The 24,603-nt window shown below is 46.7% G+C and overlaps 1 protein-coding gene and 2 non-coding genes across 3 annotated transcripts in view; 2 read left to right on the forward strand and 1 right to left on the reverse strand.

Moving 5' to 3' along the window:
• The window catches only part of LOC137350408 (histone H2A-like), a 163,331-nt gene extending 140,094 nt beyond the window's left edge, over positions 1-23,237 (reverse strand). Inside the window, exon 1 of the mRNA XM_068015070.1 lies at positions 22,881-23,237. Coding sequence (XP_067871171.1) covers positions 22,881-23,237 — 357 coding nt within the window. The remainder of the gene's footprint in view (positions 1-22,880) is intronic.
• Positions 3,245-3,316, forward strand: trnac-aca (transfer RNA cysteine (anticodon ACA)). The gene has a single exon. It is a non-coding gene; the product is annotated as a tRNA-Cys (tRNA).
• Positions 23,238-23,307: 70 nt separating the features above from the next.
• trnal-uaa (transfer RNA leucine (anticodon UAA)) lies at positions 23,308-23,390 on the forward strand. Its single transcript has one exon. It is a non-coding gene; the product is annotated as a tRNA-Leu (tRNA).
• Positions 23,391-24,603: the final 1,213 nt, after the last annotated feature.

Genomic DNA, 24,603 nt, shown 5'->3' on the forward strand with positions numbered 1-24,603 from the left:
AGTTAAAACAATTCTTCCAGTCAGTTAGTTCAGTTGTCATTTCATGAGAAATTCGGTCATCATGACTTCGTCAGTGACCTAATGGTTCAGGTGTCTGAGTGATGTTAATCATGATGTGATGAATTGATTGTATGTTCCAGTCTTTCCGTGGTGGGTTTTCACACTGAGTTGAAACGTGTTGGACATGGTCTGGAAATATTTCACACCACTCCATTCCAAACAGGCCATGACCTGATGTGATGGAAATGTCATTTACTTACAGAAGCTACATTGCCATCATTGCACATCTGGATGCACAGTCAGGATCTGAGCTGAAGGTGACCGTCCTGCCCAAATTTTCATAGAGGCGAAAAAGACATGTGATGGGTTGCTGGCACAAAGTTGGGTGATGAGGTGTTTGAGAGGTTAAGATGATGGATTATTAATTCCTTCTGTTTTACATGTATGAATTTGAATCCCATCTGCATCAACAGTTTATAAAATGTTCAATACATTGTTTCTTTGTAATTCACCAGCTTTTGCAGAAAGTAGGACTTAAGCTGTTGCAGTACCTGTTAGAAAGATAGTCCAAGTTATTCTGAAGCCATCTTCCAATGTCATCGACATGTAAGCAGGATTTTAAAGGATAAGATGTAGTTTTTAAAAGTCACTTCAATCTAACTCGAGTCTTCACAAAGAAGCCAGGTAAATCTTGATAAAAAGTCATATATATTTAGAGATCTTTTAAAAGCACTTCAATCTTGTTAATAAAAAGTCAGATGTAAATTTAAGAACTCTGATAAGGCCATGCTAAAAAGTTACATACAATTAAGAAACAAAATACAACATTTAAAATGTCTGAACTCCCTCTGAAAGTTGACCCCTGCTGCTGCCGGTGTCTTCCTGGAATAGTGGAGCTGTTGTGTCAACAGAAAAGTCCTTCCCGAGCAGGCCCTGAGCCTGTTGGTACCGGCTCTAATCCAACCCAGGTAAAAATCAGGGTACATTGTGGGCAATGAGCCCAAATTGCTGAACTACAGGTCCCTGTCACTTTAAAGAGTTGGCTGGTGTGATTATGATCAGAGGCTCCTTCTAAGCACATTTCTCACCACCACAACTTCCAGATGCTGGTGTTAGTGTGTGCATGTACCGGCAGTTGCAGTGCTGTTCAGACCCTCAATAGCAGTGAAAGTCTCAGTGTTTGCTGCTATTGGGACTGTAAAATCCAGGCCAATATCGCACAGTCCTGTTAGATTTGCTCTCCCTCTGTACAAAATCAAACTCCACACATTGTCTTTCACTCACTCCTGTTTCCAGCCCTGAAGGTGCAGAAATCCCCTCTCAAAGGTACACAATCCAGTTGATTTCTGATCAAATACCTCCTTCCTCATTCAATAGAGGAAACAGAGACATGAACAGGAGTCAGGTGCAAGAAAGTTTCACCAACAGAGCAAAGAAAGGCACCAACAAAAGTCACACCTACTTTCCAAATCATTTCACTGTAATATTCTTTCACTTGTTTTGTCGGATGACTGCAATAAATCTGAAAATGAGCACCATGAGGTTTGTGTTCACTAGTCACTTGTTCTCCTGTGTTTGTCTGTCAGGTTTGCAATTCAGTTTGGATTGGATATTGAAGAGAATCTCTTTGCAGATGATTGCACATCGTACTGTGTTTAAAGCAACCAACTTGGAAAATGGAAGATAATGAATGTTTCAATACCTGTGTGACCAGATTCTTCCAATGCTTTTCAACAGCTAGATTGATGATGCTTGTAATCTGTATCCTGTGGAGAATGGGAGAGGAGAATAAAAACATGGTGCATGAACAGGACAGACTGTGCAAAATGGGAGCACAGAAATACTGCCACCTCATTGAAAGTTAATGAGATTTATTCAAAGTCAGACACCTGTCCACAATGAACAAGTGAATACATTCATTGTCCACTTTCAATCTAAATGGGACTGAGGTTCCAACAGAGAAGTTTTCTGGAAAATACCTGCTGCAGTTTTAAAATTGATGAACTGGAATATCTTATACTAACTTTCAAATAACTGGAGTGATTGTATAGTTCTCATAGTGGAGAGAAGGAGTTGTTTATAAATATAAGCAGAAAGACACATTTGTGGATTGGTGAATGAGCTTTATCTTTCTGAAATGTATTTGTCCATTGGTTGCAGGTCACTGGAAATTCTTTTTTACATTTCAATTGTAGCAGCAGCAGTTAGCAGCAAAATGTCTGATTAATCAGAGTAGTGGGTCTGGGAAACACTTATACAGCCGAGACCCTGTAAAACAGAACTCCAAGTAATATTTTAAATAAGGCACTGAACTGACAAAGCGGTAAAGGCCTGCTCAGGTCAGGAAAAAATACCCGACCCGAACCCGACAGAACCACATTGGACCCAAGCCCGACCCGGCCCGAGTATCTCCATTTATTCCCGCGCCCGAACCGACCCGCGCCTTACCCGACCACCGGAATGTTCACTTTACCTACCTCCCGATTTCGAATCTACAGGAAGCTGCAGCATGAGCGCAATGACGTCATAGAGATGCTCACTTGCTCACTGAGCAGACTCAGAGTTTCCCTCCTTAATGACCCGGACTCCCGGCTTTGGTTGGCTTTTCAACTTTTGACACTTATTAAACTCAACTTCCCAGCAGAGTTAAATGTAATACTTACTGTGTGTGTCACACCCGGACTCAGTCCAACCTGGACCCAGCCTGACCTGAACCTGGCCTGACCCTACCCGAGTCCAAAAGCCAGACCTGGAAGAACGACCCGACACAGTGGCGCAGTGGTTAGCACTGCAGCCTCACAGCTCCAGCGACCCGGGTTCAAATCTGGGTACTGCCTGTGTGGAGTTTGCAAGTTCTCCCTGTGTCTGTGTGGGTTTCCTCCGGGTGCTCTGGTTTCCTCCCACATGCCAAAGACTTGCAGGGTGATAGGTTAATTGGCCATTATAAATTGCCCCTAGTATAGGTAGGTGGTAGGGAAATATCGGAACAGGTGGGGATGTGGTCGGAATATGGAATTAAGGTAGGATTAGTGTAAGTGGGTGGTTGATGGTCGGCACAGTCTTGGTGGGCCGAAGGGCCTGTTTCAGTGCTGTATTTCTAAAGAAAAAAAATGACCAGAACCTGATTCAGGTCGGGTAGCAGGCCTTTGCAGAGTGGAGGTCAGATGAGGATTGAATTAATTTCAATCACTGAATCTAAACAAGAAGTAAATCTGCCAGGAATGGAAAACTTTGCTTTATCTGTGAGCTTGTGGCGCAACGGTAGCGCGTCTGACTACAGATCAGAAGGTTGTGTGTTCAAATCACATCAGGCTCAGTTTTGTTTTACAGCAGCTTAAGTTCCTGGATTTTATATCAGGAGAGAATTCGATCTATTGGAATGTTCAGTGAATGGTTGAATTTCAAGATCAACTTTAATAGATTAAAGTCCTGATTTCTGGTTCCGTTCCATTTCCATGCTCAGTTCTTATTTCACACTGTTTTATATCAGAACAATGTTTCAGGGATGTGATGTGTCCATTGTTTGTACAATTGCTCTGTCACCCAGTGTGAGAAATAAAACACCAACCGCCCAGCGTGCGGCTCAAACCCATACCTGGCTCTGTCCATAGGCCGCTTAGTTCAGTTGGTTAGGACGCAGTGTTGATAACAACAAGGCTGTGGATTTGATCTCCAACTGCGCTGTCACATGGTCAGTCAATAATTTGACACATTTTTGTTACACTTAAAATCCAACTTTTAGATACAAACAAGTTTACATAAAATGTCAGAGGAAACTTATTTTGAATAACATCCATTGTATCTTTGTCACTGGTCTGGAGTAACACAGAATTCTTTCCAATTATCTTCCGTTTGCTGATAAACGTTGAACTCGTGGCCTGTTCTCGTTAATGGTCACGAGCAACAAAAACAGACAGAGCGAGTCTGACCGCCCAGAGATGTGGAAAAGGCTTCAGTTTGGGACAAATGCAGCAAATCAAATGTTCACCCGGCCCCGAAAGATTCAAAAACTGGGGAAAAGGACACAAGGAGATAGAGAATAAGCTGCAGCAGACAATGTAAATATTTCCCATCCTTGATATCTCTCTATTCCAATCCAACCTTCAGAGTTGGTTAAATAATTTCAGTGTAAATTGTGCAGCTCAAGAGCCAAAACCAAATGGCGATGCAGAATAAAGGAGAACTGTCAAAACCCCAGAATGAACCAGGGATCTTCAGTCTAACACTCTCCCAACTGAGCTATTTCAGTCTCACAGGCTTGGGATGATAAGTGGCAAGTAACATTCGCACCACACAAGTGCCAGGCAATGAATATCTCCAACAAGAGAGAATCTAACCATCTCCCCTTGACATTCAATAGCATTACAATCACTGAATCCCCCACTATCAACATTATGGGGGTTACAATGCGTAGCCATACAAATAACGTGGCTACAAGAGCAGGTCAGAGGCTTGGAATCCTGAGGCGAGTAATTACAGTGCAGCTGTTGGCTCCACCCCAGGGGCTGAATTTGTTCTGTAAACCATGAAGCAGCTTCCTCTCAAATCCCAGGTTTATCAATAAATCCTCTTACAAAAGCCCCAAAGTGTGATATATTCCTCTCACTCATCCATGACTCTTGACTCCCCAAAGCCTGTCCACCATCCACAAGGCACAAGTCAAGAGTGTGATGGAATACTCTCCACTTGCCTGGATGGGTGCAATTCCAACTCAAGAATCTCAACACCGCCAGGACAAAGCAGCCCGCATGATTGGCACCCCATCTGCAAACATTCACTCCCTCCACCATCGACCCACAGTTGCAGAGTGTGTACCGTCTACAAGATGCACTGCAGCAATGCACCACGACTCCTTAGACAGCACCTTCCAAACCAGTGACCTTTACCACCTAGAAGGGCAAGGGCAGCAAATGCAGGGTATACCACCACATGCAAGTTCCCCTCCAAGCCACACACCATCCTGACTTGGAACTATATCGCCGTTCCTTCACTGTCGCTGGGTCAAAATCCTGGAACTCCCTTTCTCACAGCACTGTGGGTGTACCTACCCCACATGGACTGTAATGGTTCAAGAAGGCAGCTCACCACCACCTTCTCATGGGCAATAAATGCTGGCCTAGCCAGCGATGCCCACATCGCATGAATGAATGAATAAAAAAGTGAAGTATCCCTTGTGTCATTGTTTTGGTAGAAAATATAACCCTGGTGGAATTGCCCCTCCCAAGCACACCTCACTTCATAGAACATAGAAAATGGAGAAAATTTATGGCACAGAATGAGTCCATTTAGCAATCGTGTCTGTGCCAGCTGAAAAAGAGCGATCCAGCCCAATCCCACTTTCCAGGTCTTGGGAAGGTGATCTGAACAGATCTCAGAGCTCACATTATGCGAATGTTCTGTTGAAGTATTGGTGAGCTGATATACCAGGGGAGATTCACACTGTTAGACACAGTGTGAAATACATTCAAGTATTTATAAAACATTGTAACATGTGAGTAATATTCCCCATTGATTTCTCAGCACTGATGGATTGTGAAGTGGGAGACAGCCAGAAGTCTCACTGATTCACACTGACCATGAGCTGAAAATGAAATGAGATAAAGTTCAATCTTCTGCAGCGAGTTGCTGCAGAGAGGTAAGAGTCCTGAATCAAGGAGAGACTTTCTCATACTGCTGTTGAATCTCATTTCAAACACTCCTTGAACTCTTTGCCGAGGAATTCAGAGCTGGAGAATGCCTGTAAAATCAGCCTAAAAAGGAAATAAAAAACACCCACCGTGGGGCTCAAACTCAAAAACATGAGATTCAGAGTTTCATGCTTTCATCGACTGAGCTCACCAGGCCTGAGACAGTGTCCCCGTCCTGTCTGTTATTGGACGGTGCAGCTGTTGCCTCCACCCCAGGGACTGAATTTGTTCTGTAAACCATGAACCAGCTTCCTCTCAAATCCCAGGTTTATCAGTAAATCCTCTTAAAAAGCCCCAGAGTGTGATATATTCCTCTCACTCAACCAGAATAAAAGTTACATCTTTTGCTCTTTTTACCTTCCAAACATTGACTTCTATTTTTCTCAGCATTTATTTCTCTCTCCTTTTTATATTGTGCATTTCCCAATAAACATTTCAGTTCAATTATTTATGAGGGATGAAATGAACAGAAGAGATTTTCTGCAATGGTACCAGGGGTGTGGGACAGAGTGAGTGGTTCGGATCTGGAATACACTGCCTGAGAGTGTCCTGGAGGCAGATTCAATCGTGGCTTTCAAAAGGGAATTGGATAAACACCTGAATAGAGAAAATTTGCAGGGTTACAATGAAAGGGCAGAGGAGTGGAATTAGCTGATTTGCTCTTGCAAAGAGCTGTCATGGACATGATGGACTGAATGGTCTCCTTCTGTACTGTAACCATTTGATTCCTTGATTCTAACTCTGTCAAAGTTGTTCTGAACTAGCTCTGCTCCAAGGAGAACAACCCCAGCTTTTCCAGTGTCTGCACATAACTGAAGTTATGAGGAACCATGGGGAACCCACTGTAAACCTTCCTCCAGACAGAAATACAACTGTTCACCACCACACTGTGACCCAGCTGTTCACAATATATATCAATGATTCGGATGTGGGGACCAAATGTAGTATTTCCAAGTTCGCAGATGACACAAAACTAGGTGGGAATGTGTGTTGTGAGAAAGATGCAAAGCGGCTTCAAGGGGATTTGGACAGACTTAGTGAGTGGACAAGAAAGTTGCACATGGAATATAATGTGTAAAAATGTGAGGTTATCCACTTTGGTAGGAGGAACAGATGTGCAGGTTATTTCTTAAATGGTAAGAGATTAGAAAGTGTAGATGGACAAAGGGGCCTGGGTGTCCTTGTCAATAAGTGACTGAAAGCTAACATGCAGGTGCAGCAAGCAATTAGGAAGGCTAATGATATGTTAGCCTCTATCACAAGAGGATTTGAGTACAGGAGTAGTGAAGTCTTGCTTCAATTGTATATAACCTTGGTTGGTCTGCAGTTTGGAATACTGTGTGCAATTTTGGTCCCCTTACCTTAGGAAGGATATCATTGCCATAGAGGGAGTGCAATGAAGGTTCACCAGTCTTGTTCCCGGGATGGCAGGACTGTCCTATGAAGAGAGATTGGGGAAACTGGGCCTCTATTCTCTAGAGTTTCAAAGAATGAGAGGTGATCTCATTGAAACTTACAAAATATTTAAAGGGATAGACAGGGTAGATGAAGTTTTACCTCCGGTTGAGGAATCGAGAACCAGGGGACACAATTTCAACAGAAGGGGAAAGCCACTTCGGACAGAGACGAGGAGAAATTTCTTTACTCAGTAGGTTGTGAATCTTTGGAATTCTCTACCCCAGAGAGCTGTGGAAGCTCAGTCATTGAGTATGTTTAAAGCAGAGATTGACAGATTTCTAAATACAAATGACATCGGGGATATGGAGATAATGTGGGAAAAAGGCATTGAAGTGGATGATCAATCATCATCATATTGAATGGTGGGGTGGTCTCGATGGGCTGAATGGCCTACTCCTGCTTCTATGTTCCTATCAGTCTGTAAACTTCATAACCATGCTGTCATTGTCCCTTTTATTCCATGGGCTTCAGTTTTACTGGCAGTCCAGTATGTGACATCATCAAGTAGGTTTTCAATAAGTTAAATAAGGAGAAATTGTTTCCAGTGGCAAAAGGGTCAGTAACCAGAGGATGTATTTATCAGGTGATTGAGAAAAGAACCAGAGGCGAAATGAGGAATGATTTTTTATACAGTGATGTGTTGTGATCTGGAATGCACTGTCTGATCAGGACTTGAAAGCAGATTCAGTAGTAACTTTGAAAAGCAATTGGGATAAATACTGGAAGGAAAAATGTACAGATTACAGGAAAAAGCTGAGCAGCAGGACTAATTGGATAGCACAACCAAAGAGACAGCACTGACACAATGGACCAAATGGTCTCCTTCTTTGGGTATCATTCTATGGTTTTATGAACATAATGTTGATACAATTCGCTGAGTTGGAAGGGAAGTGAACCCAGATTCCGGGTATTCTAAACACCAGACGCAAACCAACTGAACAAGCCTGTTGTTTAATCTCTGTTTTTCACACCAGCTTCTCCTCGCTCTTTCTGTGTTTCCAGCCTGGTCTGTTCCTCTGACCTTCATTCCTGACACTTTATTGAGAATGGCCAATTGGGATGGAAGACATTGGAACGGATTTTTCTGTCGGCGGCTGACATGGAGGGCAGACGTCGCACATCCACACGGCAAGAAGGCATTTCAAGTATTTATGAGTCCAATTGTCAGCAATTTTATTCACTGGATCCAATTGAACTAATAGCACACGGGAACCACGGGGCTTCAGAGCCTCGCCTGGTTAAAGGAGGTGACTGGGAGGTGGGAGCTGAGTGTTGGCTTCACTGGGAAGCTGTCTGGTGAGGTAGCGTAACTTGGCAGCAAGGGTGGAGGGGGAAAGGGCATCCGGAATCACTGTCAGGAGTGGGGGCCAATGTGCCAGCTCTGCAGGGGGAGCTACACCAGGGTGCCATTGAGGCAGTGCCACCTCAATGAGGGTAAATGTGAGTGGGTAAAGAGTGAGGTAAATGTGGCTGGGTGTTGTTTACTGTGAAGGCCTTGCACTAAGGGAGGGGAAACCTGTCATGGGCCTCATTCACCCTGGATTCGAGGCTCCCATTGAGGAGGAGTAGAGAGGGAGGGAGGGAAGGGCAGGCAACAGCAGGGACACCACAGCAGCTTGGGGGCCCACAGGAAGGCCAGCCTCGAACAGGAGGCTGGAGAAGGGGGCAGAGGAACACGTCAGCCAAGGTTCAACTACCTGCAGATGTCCGAGTGACAGTGTCTCCACAGACTGCACCTCTCCACGGAGGTTGTCACTGATCTCTCTGCCATGATGCAGCTGTGCCCCATGGGACTTGGTGGGCACCTGATGCCGGTGTCACTGAAGGTCACTGTGCCACTGAGCTTCTGGATGACCAGATCATTGCGGGGATCCACTGGAGATATGTGTGGAATCTCACAGTCTGTGGTGAATCAGTGCATCAAGGAGGTCACCAATGTCCTCTTCAGGAGGGCCGGTGACTATGTGCACATCGATCCAAACAGTCACGCTAAGAGGGCTATAGGATTTGGGGCCATCGCTGGATTCCCCCAGGTGTAGGGTGTCATCGAATGCACCCATGTGACCATCATGGCTCCTGCAGACCAGCCAGCAGCCTTCAACAGGAAGGGCTTCCATTTGCTCAGTGTGTAACTGGTCTGTGACCATCACAAATGGATCCTACAGGTGTGTGCACAAATCCCGGGAAGCAGCCACAACGCCTGCATACCAAGGCACTCCCAGGTGCCAGAACCTTTCCGTGGCCCCATGCGCTTTCTGAGATGGATCCTTGGAGACAAGGGCAACCCAGTGAGGACATGAGTACTGACGCCTGCAAGGAATCCACACAAGGATGCAGAGGAGAGGTACAACACCTGCTGCGGGTCAACCCGAGTGACCATCAATGAGGCCATTGGTCTCCTGAAGATGAGATTGAAGCGCCTGGATTGTTCCAGTGGAGTCCTTCAGTATGTCCCGGCGAGGGTCTCGTATATCATGGTGGTTTGCTGTGAACTGCACAATCTGGCACTACAGAGGGGTGAGGTGTTGACTAGTGAGGATGTCATGGAGTGTGATGTCTCCTCTGATGCTGAGGATGTGGAGGAGGATGCTGCTCAGGCAGTGCCAGATGAAGGACCTCAGGCACAAGGGAGACACGAGACACCCTTATACATTCACGTTTCCTTTGAGCCTTACCACCTTCTGGAACCAAGGCAATAAAGCCTTAGCTTTAAACAGCCCTGTTGTCACCTCTTTCCTTCTATACTACAGCGCCCAGGTACACATCGCACACTGGCAAGGCCGAAGCTTTGTGAACTCAGGGCTTGGTCCCTCACTTCCAGCCCCTTGGGAGGAAGGGTTTAAATGAAGTCCCAAAGGGCATCAACAATAGGAAGGAGACATAGTGAGAGAACATCATTTCTTTATTCTGTGTGACACCAAACACAACCCTATCCATCTGGAATGTACATTCACCCGTGAACCCCTCAGTGAATCTAGGTGCTCTTCTGAAATCTTTTCAGGGTGCTCCTACGTGGTGCTCCCCCTGCTCTGGCAGCTGAGGTGGAGACAGGCTGCTGACCTTGCTGCCCCATGGCTTGGGATGACATTGGTGGCCGTCCTCTGGCTGCCTAAGGCCTGTAGGGCCCCGGCACACTGAGGGCCTCCTGCACAGGTACAGGGACCCCCCTCTGTCATCGAGGATGATGGAGGCACTGGCATCACTGGTGTCACTGGCAGAGGGACGTTCCAACTACTGTCCACACCAGGAGCACCCTGAGAGGAGACCCCAGATGTAGCAGCCAGCTGCTCCTCCCCCTTATAAGACACACTTGTAACCTCCCTGCTGACCTGAGAGGGATGTGGACCTGGTGGAGAATTCAGGTGCCTCGTCCCCCCTCTCACCTTGTCACCGCTGGATGGAGCTCATGGACAAAGTGATGGAGTGCAGGTCTGCGAACATCTCTGGCAGCCACTGATTGGTCGGCTGGATCTGGCTCTCCATGAGAGTCACCAATCTCTCAATGGAGGAAGCCAGACACACCCCCATCAGAGACAGTGCAGCACCCAAGGCCTGGATGGACTCCTCCACCATCCTTGTTTGGGTACACATAGCCTCCGGCAACTCTGCCAGATGTTACCTGACCTCTCGCTGCAGCTGCGGTATTTCCCGTGTTGCTGGTGACACCCGAGGCATGTCATCAGCCTGAGGCTCAGTGTGGGCCTGGCCTCCCACAGACCACCAACTGTCAGTGGCCTCGGCTGTCACAGCCTCCGTCAGCTGCCCGGGCCTGTCTGTGATGTGCTCATCAGTTTGCGTGAGCGTTTCTGTTCTGGTGGAGGGTGCAGGGGAATGATGTGATGGTGCACCATCTGAGGCTCCCTCCTCCTCCTCAGACGTGTCCGGCTGTCTCCCAGTCTCTCCAGCGCTTTGCTTTTGTCGTTCATCCGGGCCTTCATGAGAAAACAGGGACATTGAAGGGTTACGGTCTGCCCATCGTGACATTCCAACCACCCCTACTGTGCAGCTCCATTGATGCAGTGGTGAACAGATGAGCAGTGTGGCTCCTTTGCAGCGGATGCTCCCTTGTGCCCCAGGAGATGTTCACTCACTCTCTTGGGTAGATGCCCCTGTCTCTCCATCAGCTATGGAGCTGCTGCTTTGCTGCCCTGCCTGTTCCATGGCCTCCTCCTCCATCGGGATGAGGACACGGAGATAAGGCACTCCACCGCCAGTCTTGACACGCTCTTTCCAATTGTGGGATGTCTTCTCCTGCAGACACAATGATGAACAAAGTTAGTCTCCCAGCGGGGACAAGCCCAACATCTCTGATGGTGATAGTCCAGCAGTCCATGATGTGGACACACATATGCCTCCTGCATGCGGCCCCTCTCGAGGGACTGTGTGAGGTTATATAATGACTGACGTGTGCCTCTCCTGCTGCCCTTCCCCAGTACACATGACTGGGTGGTCACTCCCTTTCCACTAAACATTCCCTCTCACTCTGCCACATGCAATGTCCAAAGGGTCCAAAGTGTTTTGAGTTGTCGCCTGAGCAACCTGGATCAGGTCATTGACCCACTTCCTGCACTGGATCCATGTCCTGGGGGTGAACCCATGGCTGCTGACCTCCCCTACTATCTCCAGCCAGCTTTGCTTGGTCAGGTGGACAGGTCTCCACCTCCCATCCCTGGGGAAGAGGTTCTTGCACCTTTCTCTTGCCACCTGGAGGAGAACCTGCAGGGAGGCATCGCTAAACCGTGGCACCATGTTCACTGCAGGCTCACATTCAGCTCCTTACCCGTCAGGCAACAGAGGCAGCAGAACGGGTCCTGGGGCATCAGAGGCAGCAGAACTGGTCCTGGGACAGCAGAGGGCTCTCAGGAAGACACTCCTTTAAACCAGGCAGCAGTGAATGCAGGGCTGGCAGCCCTTTAAATATGGTGCCAGCACCTGCCGTTGTGTCAGATGTCAGTGCCATCGGCACCTCGTTCCCTGCCTCTGGTCCTTGTTTACATAGGCCCCACGCCTCCCCTTCATTAATTTGTCGGCTGCTCCGTGATCGGAGTCGGTCGGCCACATTTCACTCGTGTGGTGACGACACCCGCTTCCGGTGCCTCTGCCGAGAGCCGCACCGTTAGTTTAAAATTCAGCCCATGGGGTCAAGAGTGGAAAATCTCCCCTCTGATTCTCTCTACTTAAACTGATGGAGACACCAAATTAAAACTGATGAAACCAGGGATTGTATCCTGGTTCTTCAATCTAGTGTTCTCCCAACTGAGCTATTCCATCCTCACTGTGAACTCATCTTCATTGGAGACAAATATAACTCCAGGTGGAATTTCCCCACCCGTTCATTCCTCACTTCAGGGGAATGGGACCCGACCAGATCGTGGAACTCAGATTATGTTAATGTTCTGCTCTTGATATCTTAATATTATCTTGCGTTTGAGCCACTTTTAATCAGGTTCACAAACAAATTCTTCCATCATCCCTTCTCCCACATTCTCTCTCTCTCATTCATTCTTTATTCCTCACAATCCAGAAAGGGTTAGGAATCAGAGCTCACCCCCAAACCCTCTGCAAACAGACCTCTGTCTGTCACCCTGTTTGCTCCAAGATCCAAGAGACCAGTCAATAAATTACACTCTTTATAAACACAGTGTTGGACACAGAGTTAAATACACTGAAGTCTTTTGAAAAAAGTTCATCTTACGGGCTGTGTTACTGAGCCCACAGAGCAGGACAGGCCCAGGCTCCAGCCCCAGCCCCACCTGGGCTGTGTTAGCTGACGTCACCTGGTGTGATACTGAGCCACATGGAGCAGGAAAGGGCCTGGTTGTATTCATGGCCTGTGTTGAGTTAACTGAACCCACCCAATGTTGTAGGAGCCACACAGAACAGAATGGGCCCAGGCTCCTTCCTCAGCCTGAGGGATGATAGTTCATCTCACACGGTGTTGTACAGAGCCCCACACAGAACAGGAAAATCCCAGGCTCCATCCCCGGCCTGTGGTATTTTACTTCATCACACCTGGTATGGTACGGAGCCCCCAGAGCAGGAAAGATCCAGCTTCCACCTCCAGCCTGTGCTGAATTAGCTGATCTGACCTGGTTGGCACTGAACCACAATCAGGGGAGGATGGGCCGAGGCTCCCTGGCCTGTGGTGTGTTAGTTATTCTCATTTGGTGAGGTACTGAGCACTATATAGAGCAGGAAGGGCCTGTGCTCAGTGAGCTGATCTCACCTTGTGCCTTCCTGAGACCCACACACAGAGCAGGACAGGCTTAGGCCTTATCCCCGGCCTGTGCTCAATTAGCGGATCGCAGCCAAAAGATTTTGATAAGGTTCCACACAAGAGGCTTCTCTATAAGATTAAAGTCCCTGGTATCAGTGGTAATATATTGATCTGGATTGGGAACTGACTGGCATGACGTAGGCAGAAAGTAGTTACAGATGGATCTGGATCTGTTTGGAGACCAGTTACCAGTGGTGTCCCACAGGGATCGGTGTTGGGTCTGTTGCTCTTTATTATTTTTATTAATGATCTGGATGTAGGTGTAGGGGGCACCATCTGTAAATTGACAGATGATTTGAAGATCTGTGCGAGTGTTCAGACTGTAGACGATGCTCGACTGTTTCAGGCTGATCTTAATGTGTTGGGAGATTGGGTTCATGACTGGTAAATGATGTTTAATTTGGGTAAGTGCAGTGTTATTCATGTGGACAGGGCGAATGCTCAACATTCATACACCCTTCAGGGAAAAACATTAAAGCAGGTGGAAAAAAGAAAATAATTTTGAGCAGAGATCTGGATGTTCTAGTGCACAGATCTCTAAAGTTACAGCAGCAATGCTGTGAAGTGATAGTTGGAGCAAATAGAGGGTTGGGCTGCATTCAGAGGATAATTGCATATAAGATGGGGCATATTCTTTCATGGGATGTGAGCGACACTGGCAAGGCCAGAATTTGTTACCCATCCCTAATTGTCCTTGACAAGATGGCGGTGAGCTGCCTTCTTGAATTGCTGCACTCCATGTGGTGTAGGTACACCCACAGTGCTGTTAGGAAGGGAGATCCAGGATTTTGACCCAACATCAGTGAATGAACAGCGATATTGTTGCAGATCAGATGGTGTGTGACTTGAAGGGGAACTTGCAGATGGTGGTGTTTCCATGCATCTGCAGCCCTTGTCCTTCAAGGTGGTGGAGGTCTTCGGTTTGGAAGGTGTTTTTGAAGGAGCCTTGGTGAGTTGCAGCAGTGCATCTGGTAGATGGTACACACTACTGCCACTGTGCATCAGTGATGAAGGGAGTGAATGTTTAAGGTGGTGAATGGGGTGACAATCAAGGCAGCTGCTTTGTCCTGAACAGTGTCGAGTTTCTAGAGTATTGTTGGAGCTGCACTCATCCTGGCTTGTGCCTTGTAGATGGTGGACAAGTTTTGGAGAGTCAAAAATCACAAAATTATTACAGTGCAGAAGGAGGCTATTCGGCCCATTGTGTCTGCATAGAATCATTGAACATAGAAAGTTTACAGCACAGGCAGGCCAAAAATCGGGCAACCCAGCGGAATCCCATTGTCCAGCATTTGGACCGTAGCCCTGCAGGTTCAGGTACTTGAGGTGCACATCCAGACTCCTCTTAAATGAGTTGAGGGTTTCTGCCTCAACTACCCTTATAGGCAGTGAGTTTCAGACCCCTCGCACCCTCTGGGTGAAAAAACGGTTCCACATCTCCCCTCTAATCGTTCAACGAATCACTTTAAATCTATGCCCCTTAGTCATTGACCTCCCTGCTAAGATAAATAGACCCTTCCCATCCACTCTATCCAGACCCCTCACAATTTTATACATTTCAATCAAATCTCCCCTCAGCCTCCTCTATTCAACCCCAGCCGATCCAATCTTTCCTCATCGTTGCATTTTTCCAGAGCTGGCAACATCCTCGTAAATCTCCTCTGTAACCTCTCGAGTGCAATTACATCCTTTCTGTAATGAGGTGACCAGAACTGCACACAGAACTGAAGTTGTGGCCTAACTAATGATTGATACAGTTCCAGCATAACCTCCCTGCTCTGATATTCTATACCTCGGCTAATAAAGGAAAGGATTCCATAAGCCTTCTGAACCAACTTATCAACCTGTCCTGCTACTTTCAGGGATCTGTGGACATTCACTTCAAGGTCCCTCACTTCCTCTACACCTCTCAGTATTCACCCATTAATTGTGTATTCCTTTGCCGTGTTTGACCTCACCAAAGGCATCACCTCACACTTCTCCAAGTTGAATTCCATTTGCCACTTTTCTGCACACCTGACCAGTCCATTTTTCCAGCTCTCCTAATGAGCATTTCACCTCGTGCCGAGAGCTGAATTATTCATTGCAGAATTCTCACTGTCTGTTTTACCTTTGGTGCCACAGTATTTATATGAATGGTCCAGTTAAGCTTGTGTCTATGGTTACCCCCAGGACGTTGATGGTGGGGGGGATTCAGCGATGGTAATGCTGTTGAACGTCAAAGGGAGATGGTTACATTCTCTCTTGTTGGAGATGGTCATTGCCTGGTACTTATGTGGTGTGAATGTTACTTGCCACTTAGCAGGCCAAGCCTGAATGTTGTCCAGGTCTTGCTGCTTCTGGACACGGACTCCTTCAGTATCTGAGATGTCCCGAATTTGTCCTTTTATGAAACCTTGGTCAGGCCTCACTTGGAATATTGTATCCAGTCTTGGTCTCCTCACATGATGGGTGCTATTGACGCTTTTGACAGGGTACAGAGGAGAGACATTAAACTAATTCCCAGTGTAAGACATCTTCGTTATCAAGTTAGACTAAAAGAGTTGGGACCCTACACCTTAGAGAAACCTAGACTGAGGGGTGATCCAATTGAGGTTCATAAGTAATGAAGGGTCCAATTTAGCATGGGAGAGGAGTCATAATTGTATATTGTAAAAGGCCAGATGTCACCCGGATCACATTAAATTTCATTTTCAGCAACGGGTTAATGAACCAGGAGGGCTGAGTGGTTAAGGTGTTGGACTTAAAATCCAATGAATATATGTCTGTGTGTGTTCAAACCCCACTCCTGGTATCTGTGCCGGCCAAATGTTACTTGTTGTTTCCCTGACTTTTGCCTTGCACCATCATCTCTTCTGTCATTTAATCACTCCTGCCTTCCAACCGATCACAGCTTCCTATTATTTGCCCCAGCACCGTTCCTTGTCTCTGCACTTGCTTATAAGCTGGGAAACCTTGAACTTAATCTCCTCTGTCCCCTCACAATGACCTTCTCATCTTTCCTGAACTGTGGTTCCTCACAGGATCCGCTGCCTCTCCGACTCCCCTCCAGGGGAAACTGAAGGCCCTGAGCCTGGGTCTTGCTTTCTACGCTTGCTGGTAGTTGAGTCCTTGCATGTCTAAACTCCTCCAGGAAGGGCTTGCCATAATCTTCCAATCTTCCCTGGATAAGGGGATTGGAGAGTGGCAAATGACACCCTTATTCAAGAAAGGGTGTCAGGACAGTCAAAGCAACTCCATGCCAGTTAATTTAACAACAATGCTGGGTAAGGTTTCAGAAATGATAATCAGGGAAAATATCAATGGACATTTAGAGAGGTTTGAGTTAGTTAAGGATATCCAGCATGGATTTGTAAAAGGCAGATCATGCTTCACTAATCTAATTGAATTTTTTGATGAAGGAGCAGAGAAGTTTGATGAAGGAAATGCAGTGGATGTTGTTTCTATGGATTTTACGAAAGCATTTGATAAGGTATCACATAAAAGGCTGGTTAACAAAATTGAGGCTCATGGAATAGGAGGGTCAGTGTCCAATTGGTTAAAAAATTGGATTAAGGGCAGAAACAAGCAAGTTGTAGTAAATGGTTTCTTTTCAGACTAGGGGATGGTCGACAGTGGTGTTCCCCGAGGGTCAGTGCTGGGATCACTGCTTTTCTTGCTATGTATAAAATATGTGGATCTTGGAATACGGAACAGAATCTCAAAATTTGCTGACAATACCAAACTTGGAGGTGAGGCAAACAGTGAGGATGATATGAACCGCCTGCAATAGGACATAGATAGGCTAGCAGAATGAGCAGAGAGGTGACGGATGGAATTTAATACTGTTAAGTGTGAGGTGATGCATTTTGACAGAAGGAATAGGGAGAGGCAATGTATCCTTAATGGCACAGTTCTAAAGAGTGTTCAGGGACAGAGGGACCTGGGGATGCATGTGCATCGATCTTTGCAGGTAGCAGGGCATATTGAGAGAGTAGTAGTAAAATATATGGCATCTTGGGCTTTATACAAACATACAAGCATACGAACATATGAATTAGGAGCAGGAGTAGGCCACTCGGCCCTTCCAGCCTGCTCCGCCATTCAATAATTTCATAGCTGAACTGATGACCCACATTTCCAGCTACCCCTGACCACCCCCTTGCTTATCAAGAATCTATCTACATCTGCCTTAAAAATATTCAAAGACTCTGCTTCCACTGTGTTTTGAGGAAGAGAACTGCAAAGACTCACAACCCTCTAAGAGAAAAAAATTCTCCTCATCTCTGTCTGAAATGGGCGACCCCATATTTTTAAACAGTGACCCCTAATTTTAGATTCTCCCACAAGAGGAAACATCCTTTGTACATCCACCCTGTCAAGACCCTCAGGATCTTATGTGTTTCAATCAAGTTGCCTCTTACTCTTCTAAAATCTGGTGGATACAAGCCAAGCCTGTCCAATTTTTCCTTGTAAGACAGCCCACCATTCCAGGTATTTGTCCAGTAAACCTTCTCTGAACTGCCTCCAATGCATTCACATCCTTCCTTAAATAAGGAGACTAGTTCTGTAGACAGTACTCCAGATGTGGTCTTACCAATGCCCTGTATAGCTGAAGCATAACCTCCCTACTTTTGTATTCAATTCCCCTCGCGATAAACACGAGCATTCTATTAGCTTTCCTAATTACGTGCTGTACCTGCATACTAACCTTGTGCGATTCATACACGAGGACACCCAGATCCCTCTGCATCTCAGGGCTCTGCAATCTCCCACCATTTAGTTAATATGCTTCTTTTTTATTCTTCCCGCCAAAGTGGACAATTTCACACTTTCCCACATTTTACTCCATTTGCCAGGTTGTTGCCCACTCACTTAACCGATCTACATCTCTTTGTAGCCCCCTTATAAGAACATAAGAAATAGGAGTAGGAGTAGGCCATTCAGTCCCCAAAGCCTGCCCCACCATTTAATAAGATCAGGGATGATTTGCCCCAGACCTCAACTCCTCTTTCGTGCCAGCTCCTCATAGCCCTCAACTCCCCAATATTTCAAAAATCTATCTACCTCCTCTTTAAATGCTTTCAGTGATTTAGCCTCCACAACTCTCTGGGTAGAGAATTCCAGACATTCACTACCCTCTGAGAGAAGAAATTCCTTTGCATCTCAGTTTTAAATGACTGTCCCCTTATTCTGTAACTATGTCACCTAGTTTGAGATTCCCCCACTGGTGGAAACATCTACCCTGTCAAGCCCCCTCAGAATCTTATACATTTCAATAAGATCACCCTTATTCTTCTAAACTTTAATGTATAAAGGCCTAACTTGTTAGCCATTCTTGATAAGTCAACCCCTTTCTCCCAGGAATCAGCCGAGTGAATCTCTTTTGACTGTATCCAATGCCAATATATCCTTTCTTAAATACGGGGACCAAAACTGTACACAGCACTCCAGGTGTGGCCTCACCAACACCCTGTACAGCTTTAACAAGACTTCCCTATTTTTAAACTCCAGCCCCCTAGCAAAAAAGGCCAAAATTCCATTTGCCCTCTTAATTACTTGCTGCACCTGCATGCTAACTTTTTGTGTTTCAATCACAAGAACACCCAGATCCCTCTTTTTTGGAGTCTCTGTCTATTTATATAATAGTCTGCATTTTGATTCTTCCTACCAAAGTGTATGACCTCACACTTTCTTGCATTAAACTCCATCTGCCAAGTTTTTGCCCACTCACTCAACCTATCTATATCCCCTTGGAGATTCCTTATGTCTTCATGACAACATGCCCTACCTATTTTTGTATCATCAGCAAATTTGGATATATTACACTCTGCCCCCTCCTCCATGTCATTAATATAGATAGTAAATAATTGAACCCCAAGCACTGATCCTTGTGGCACTCCACCAGTCACATCCTGCCAATGAGAAAATGGCCCATTTATGCCTACTCTTTGTTTCAAGGAATTGGTAACTCGTGTGTGCATCATCACTTCAGGAAGTGATGTCATACAGTATGTGACAGAGTAGGAGATGGGATGATCCCCGGTAAGATGTGCCTGTAATACTCTCCTGTAAATTGTATATAGTATTGTCAGTCTTCAATAAAAAAGTCAAATTATTTGTTGGCGTTGATCAGTGTGTGATTGGTAAGTCTGTGTGAAGAACAAGGGTTGGCAACATGTCTGTACATGGACACCAGTGTCCACGTTAAAACAGTTCGGTCCGTGACTGATAATTTCAGGGATGAGAAATTTCCCATTGGCTTCTTCTTCCAGACCAGTCTGACTTTCAATCAAATCGCAGCCGTCAGTTTCACAGCTGACAGGTCCTGAGAGCAGAGACAACGTTTCAGAACCTCGGACAAGTTCGGAGCTTTCCGGCAGTTCTGATTTCATTTAAAAGCCCTCCAGAAAAACCCGAGCTTGTCCGAGTTTCGGAAGTGCTGTCTCTGCTCAAAGCACCTGTCAGCTGTGAAACTGACGGCTGCGATTTTTTAACAAAGACTAACCATAAAGCTGAGAGTTCTCGCTCTCTGCAACTGTCAGAGAGAGGGAGAGAGAGAGAGGAGAGTAAGAGGGAGAGAGGAGACCGGGGGTGGGTGTCGGCAGAGAGAGAGGGGCAGAGAGAGAAAGGACAACCTGAAAGGTTTACCCCGTATCCTTAGATTATGACCCCTGGTTCTGGACTCACACCCAAATCCCATGAATGAATAAAAAAAGTCACAACTGTGATTGGCTCTTGTAGCGGACTCTGGTTAATAGACAATATTCGGAGCGCCGGCCCCAGACTGTTTGACACTGACTGAGCTGAGAAAATACAACTCACCCCCGAGAATCCGCAGCACAGACCGAGCGGAGAGGAAAACCTGTCCTGGGAACTCTACATTCAGGGAACAGTTTGTCCTGTGAATATGCAGATGTGAATATTGTGGAAGAGAGATTGTATTAAAGGGGAGGGCGGGTTAGTCTGAAGCCACTGTGTTTGTGGGTCCGCTCTCATCGCCGGATTTCAGAGTCATTCTTGTGTAAAATCAAATGATTTTCCAGTCAAAGAACCGCCCTGCTCCCTGCTCAGCCCCAAAGTGGGAATTCGGGATCATTTTTTTTAATTTCAAGATTTCAGTTGAAAAGTAGAGAACATGTCAGCGAGGGGTGAGAGAGGGCGGTCAGTGCAGCAATAAAACCAGGTGAAATGGAAAATGGAGTCCTCAATCCTAGTGAAAGCTTTTCAACAGCAAACATACTGGAGTGAGAGACCGGAAAGATCTAGTCTGGAAGTCTGGAGTGTCTGAATTTCAATGGAATTGGAGAGTTTGTGAGGAGAGAGAAACACAGAGAGACAGCAGGAGCCGGGAGCTGACAGCAGCTTGTCTCCGCCCCGTCCTCTCTCTGCCTTTAAGTTGCTCTGTGCCACCATCACCGGCTTCATTTCTGACCCAGTTCACATTGACAGAGAGAATTTGTGCAGAGTCCCGGACATGACCGATCGTGCAGCCGCCCAAACGGCTCCTCCAGCCGCCGCCGCCGCCCAAGTCAAGACCCCCAAGAAGAAGGCGGCGGCTCCCCGGAACAAGCCAGCCGGTCTCCCGTTGGGCGAACAGATCCTCAAGATTGTGCCGGCTTTCAGCGATCGCAAGGGGATGTCCCTGGCCGCCATAAAGAAGGCTCTGGGTAGCAGCGGTGTCGATGTGGAGAAGCTCAGGACCCAGATCAAGCAAAGTATCAAGAGGAATGTGAACAAAGGCTCCCTGGTGCAGAGCAAGGGACAGGGAGCCTCCGGCTCCTTAAAAAATCAGCAAGAAGGAAAACCCAGGGAAAAGTGGGAAAGAAGGTGAAGAAACCAGCAGACAAGAAATCTTTAGTGAAGAAACCAGCAGACAAGAAATCTTTAGCGAAGAAACCAGCCGACAAGAAATCTTTAGTGAAGAAACCAGCAGACAAGAAATCTTTAGTGAAGAAACCAGCAACCAAGAAATCTTTAGCGAAGAAACCAGCAGACAAGAAATCTTTAGTGAAGAAACCAGCAGCTAAGAAATCTTTCGTGAAGACACCAGTAGACAAGAAATCTTTAGTGAAGAAATCAGCAGCCAAGAAATCTTTAGTGAAGAAACCAGCAGACAAGAAATCCTTCGTTAGAAACCAGCAGACAAGAAATCATTGGTGAAGAAACCAGCAGCCAAGAAAGTGACAACAAAGAAAGTAACAGCCAAGAAAACGAGCAGCAAGGCGGCGGCAACGCCAAATAAGGCGGTGAAGAAAGCAGCGCTTCAGAAAAAGTCTCCTGCGAAGAAGGTCAAAAAAGGCAAGAGTGCGGCGGGCGGAAAGGCGCTGAAGAAAGTGCAGACATGGAAGAGCAAGGTCAAGCCGAAAGCAGCGAAGGCTCAGAAAGCAGGGTCTGGAAAGAAGTGAAAGAGCGCGGGAAACTTGTAAACATCTGAACACAAAGGCTCTTCTCAGAGCCACCCACATCTCTCAGGAAAGAGCTGATCCCCTGATCAAATGATCCCTGTCCCGGCCCCGCCTGCAGATTCCACATGGAAATGATTTGGAGTAAATCCAGGATCCCTGGTGACTCGCTGACATCCCCTCCACCAGCCCTTTCCCCACTCTCTGTAATAAAACAGAAGGATGTCCGGCCCTCACTCTAACTGGAGATGTGTTCGGTGTAGTCTCAGTTCACAAATTCAGGGGGAGAGTCCTGTAAGGTAGCTCGGTCACTCTGACTGAAACTGCCAGTTCCCCGGGGCTGCAGCCACTGACACTGCGGGGAGAGAATCCCCGACTCTATCCCGTCGCCGGGGGAACAAACAACTTTGTGTCCGGAGAAGAGGGAGGGCCGGGGAGAAGGTACATCTTAAAGCGCTGCAGTGGACTCAGCTCCTGTGTGTGCACAACTCTCACTGATTCCGTCCTCTGGGAACAGTGCGGTCTAAACAGATCAGGTTAGGAGAGAAACACACAGCCCGAGAATGGCCTCTTTCTTCCTGCATTTACTCTGTTCTGGGAGCAGATTCTCATTGAGAAGCGGTGCTCAGATCACCAGAGAGAAAAAAAAACACAATTCAAACTGTCCAAATGAAAAACAGAGAATTAACCCGGACACTTCCATTATTAAATTAATTCATCAGCTCCGAACCAGTTCCCGTTAATGTACCGGGATAATCTCGGGATTTATCAAATCGAAGGCAGCGGGATTTATTAAATTGTTGATTCTACACCCTGTAGTTCAGTTCTTCACTTAACTGGAGGGGGAGATGTGTGAGCAGAGAAACAGAGCGAAATCCAGAGAGGGAACTGAAAAGACACCTGGACAGATGTGAAACAGGTCAATCCACTGTTACAATAACTCCATCACTGATTCCCTCCTGACAGTAACCAGTCCTTTCACAGAGACTGTGGGTGGCTCTGAAAAGAGCCTTTGGTTTATTAGATGACATTTTGGCCGCTTTACTTTTTCTGGGAGCTCTGAGCGCTGGTTTTCTTGGGCAGCAGCACGGCCTGGATATTAGGCAGCACCCCGCCCTGAGCGATAGTCACCCCTCCCAGCAGCTTGTTGAGCTCCTCGTCGTTGCGGACGGGCAGTTGCAGGTGTCTGGGAATGATGCGGGTCTTCTTGTTGTCCCGGGCCGCGTTGCCGGCCAGCTCGAGGATTTCAGCGGTCAGATACTCGAGCACAGCAGCCAGATAGACCGGGGCTCCGGCACCCACACGCTCAGCATAGTTACCCTTTCTCAGGAGCCTGTGAACACGGCCCACCGGGAACTGCAGTCCAGCCCGGGAGGAGCGAGACTTGGCCTTGGCCCGAGCTTTCCCGCTGGTCTTTCCTCTTCCAGACATTTCCTCAAGCTCACAAATACTTTCACAAAGAATGGTTAATTTCCTTAGCATTAATAATAGCCAGTAGGCGGTCAGGATGGCCGAGCGGTCTAAGGCGTTGCGTTTAAGTCGCAGTCTCCATGGGAGGCGTGGGTTCAAATCCCACTTCTGACACCTTGTGTTTTGACTGCAATGGAGGCGTTTGGGAGCAGCGGTGAAGAGCAAAGAGAAAGCAGGAAAGAACATGGACAAGCAAAATAACAATGGACCCAAAGATGTTGCATCAAAACATTAGAGTAAGAGGCAACTAAGCAAACAGCAGGGCACAGAAAAGATCAAAAATGTAACCTTTGTATCGGGGTGGAAGATGTTGCCAATATCCTTAATGAATACTTTACTGTCTTCTCAAATGAGAGGGTGATGCAGATATTGTTATTAAGGAGGAGGAGTGTGAAGTATTGGACGTGATAACTTAAGGAGAGAGGAAGTTTTAATGGGATGAGCATCCTTGAATGTGGATAAATCATCAGGACCAGATGAAATGTACCCCAGGCTGTTGAATGAAGCCAGGGAAGAAATAGTGGCAGGTCTGACCATCGTTTTCCAGAGGATTGGAGGTCTTGTCACATTGCAATAAAAGCAAAATACCACGCAGATCAAGCATGGCTGAGCCTTGAGAGTAGAGAAACAGGGCTGAATTCCCTGAACCAGTGCGACAGCTTCTGCCAATTTCGACAATTTAAGCCAATGATTTGCTGCATTTTCCCTAATTCGAGGCTCTGCGATTGGTTAAGAAATGCGACTGGGAAGAGGGTGACCAATCAGAAGTGAGCGCGGGCTCAAACTGCGGGAATTCCAGGTCCCTGAATGATTGAGCTGAAACTGATTTTCACAAACCCTGTCAGTTTCAGTGCAGGAAACACCGTCTCGGGGGAAATAACATCACAAGTGGGTCTGGTTCCAGTGACCGATTCAACGGCTGCTGCAAAACTCCCGGATTCCCTCATTGCAGCGAAATCATTTTGAAATTCTATGAAAACAATGAGTGATTCTGGAGGAGTGATCTGGCTTTTCACTGAGGGCATGTGTCGACTGGGGAAATAACTAACTGGAGAGTCTCGGGCACTGTTTACACAGCCCGTTCAGAAAATCAAATCCACTGCATATCCTTGCTACAAATGAAATGTCAAATTTGGGGATTCCAGTTTTCTACCCGAACACAGCACAGATTTATTCCAGACAGTTCTGAACAGCCTATCCCATCTCCCGTTTCCAGGTCACTGCTCTCTCTGTGAGACGGTGGGTGGCTCTTCGAAGAGCCTTTGTTGTGTGTTTGCTGGAAAGGGTCGAGTTGTGCGGCCCTGCCGTTTCAGAGCGTACACCACAT

Source organism: Heterodontus francisci, chromosome 35, assembly GCF_036365525.1.
Source record: "Heterodontus francisci isolate sHetFra1 chromosome 35, sHetFra1.hap1, whole genome shotgun sequence".
NCBI lineage: Eukaryota > Metazoa > Chordata > Chondrichthyes > Heterodontiformes > Heterodontidae > Heterodontus > Heterodontus francisci.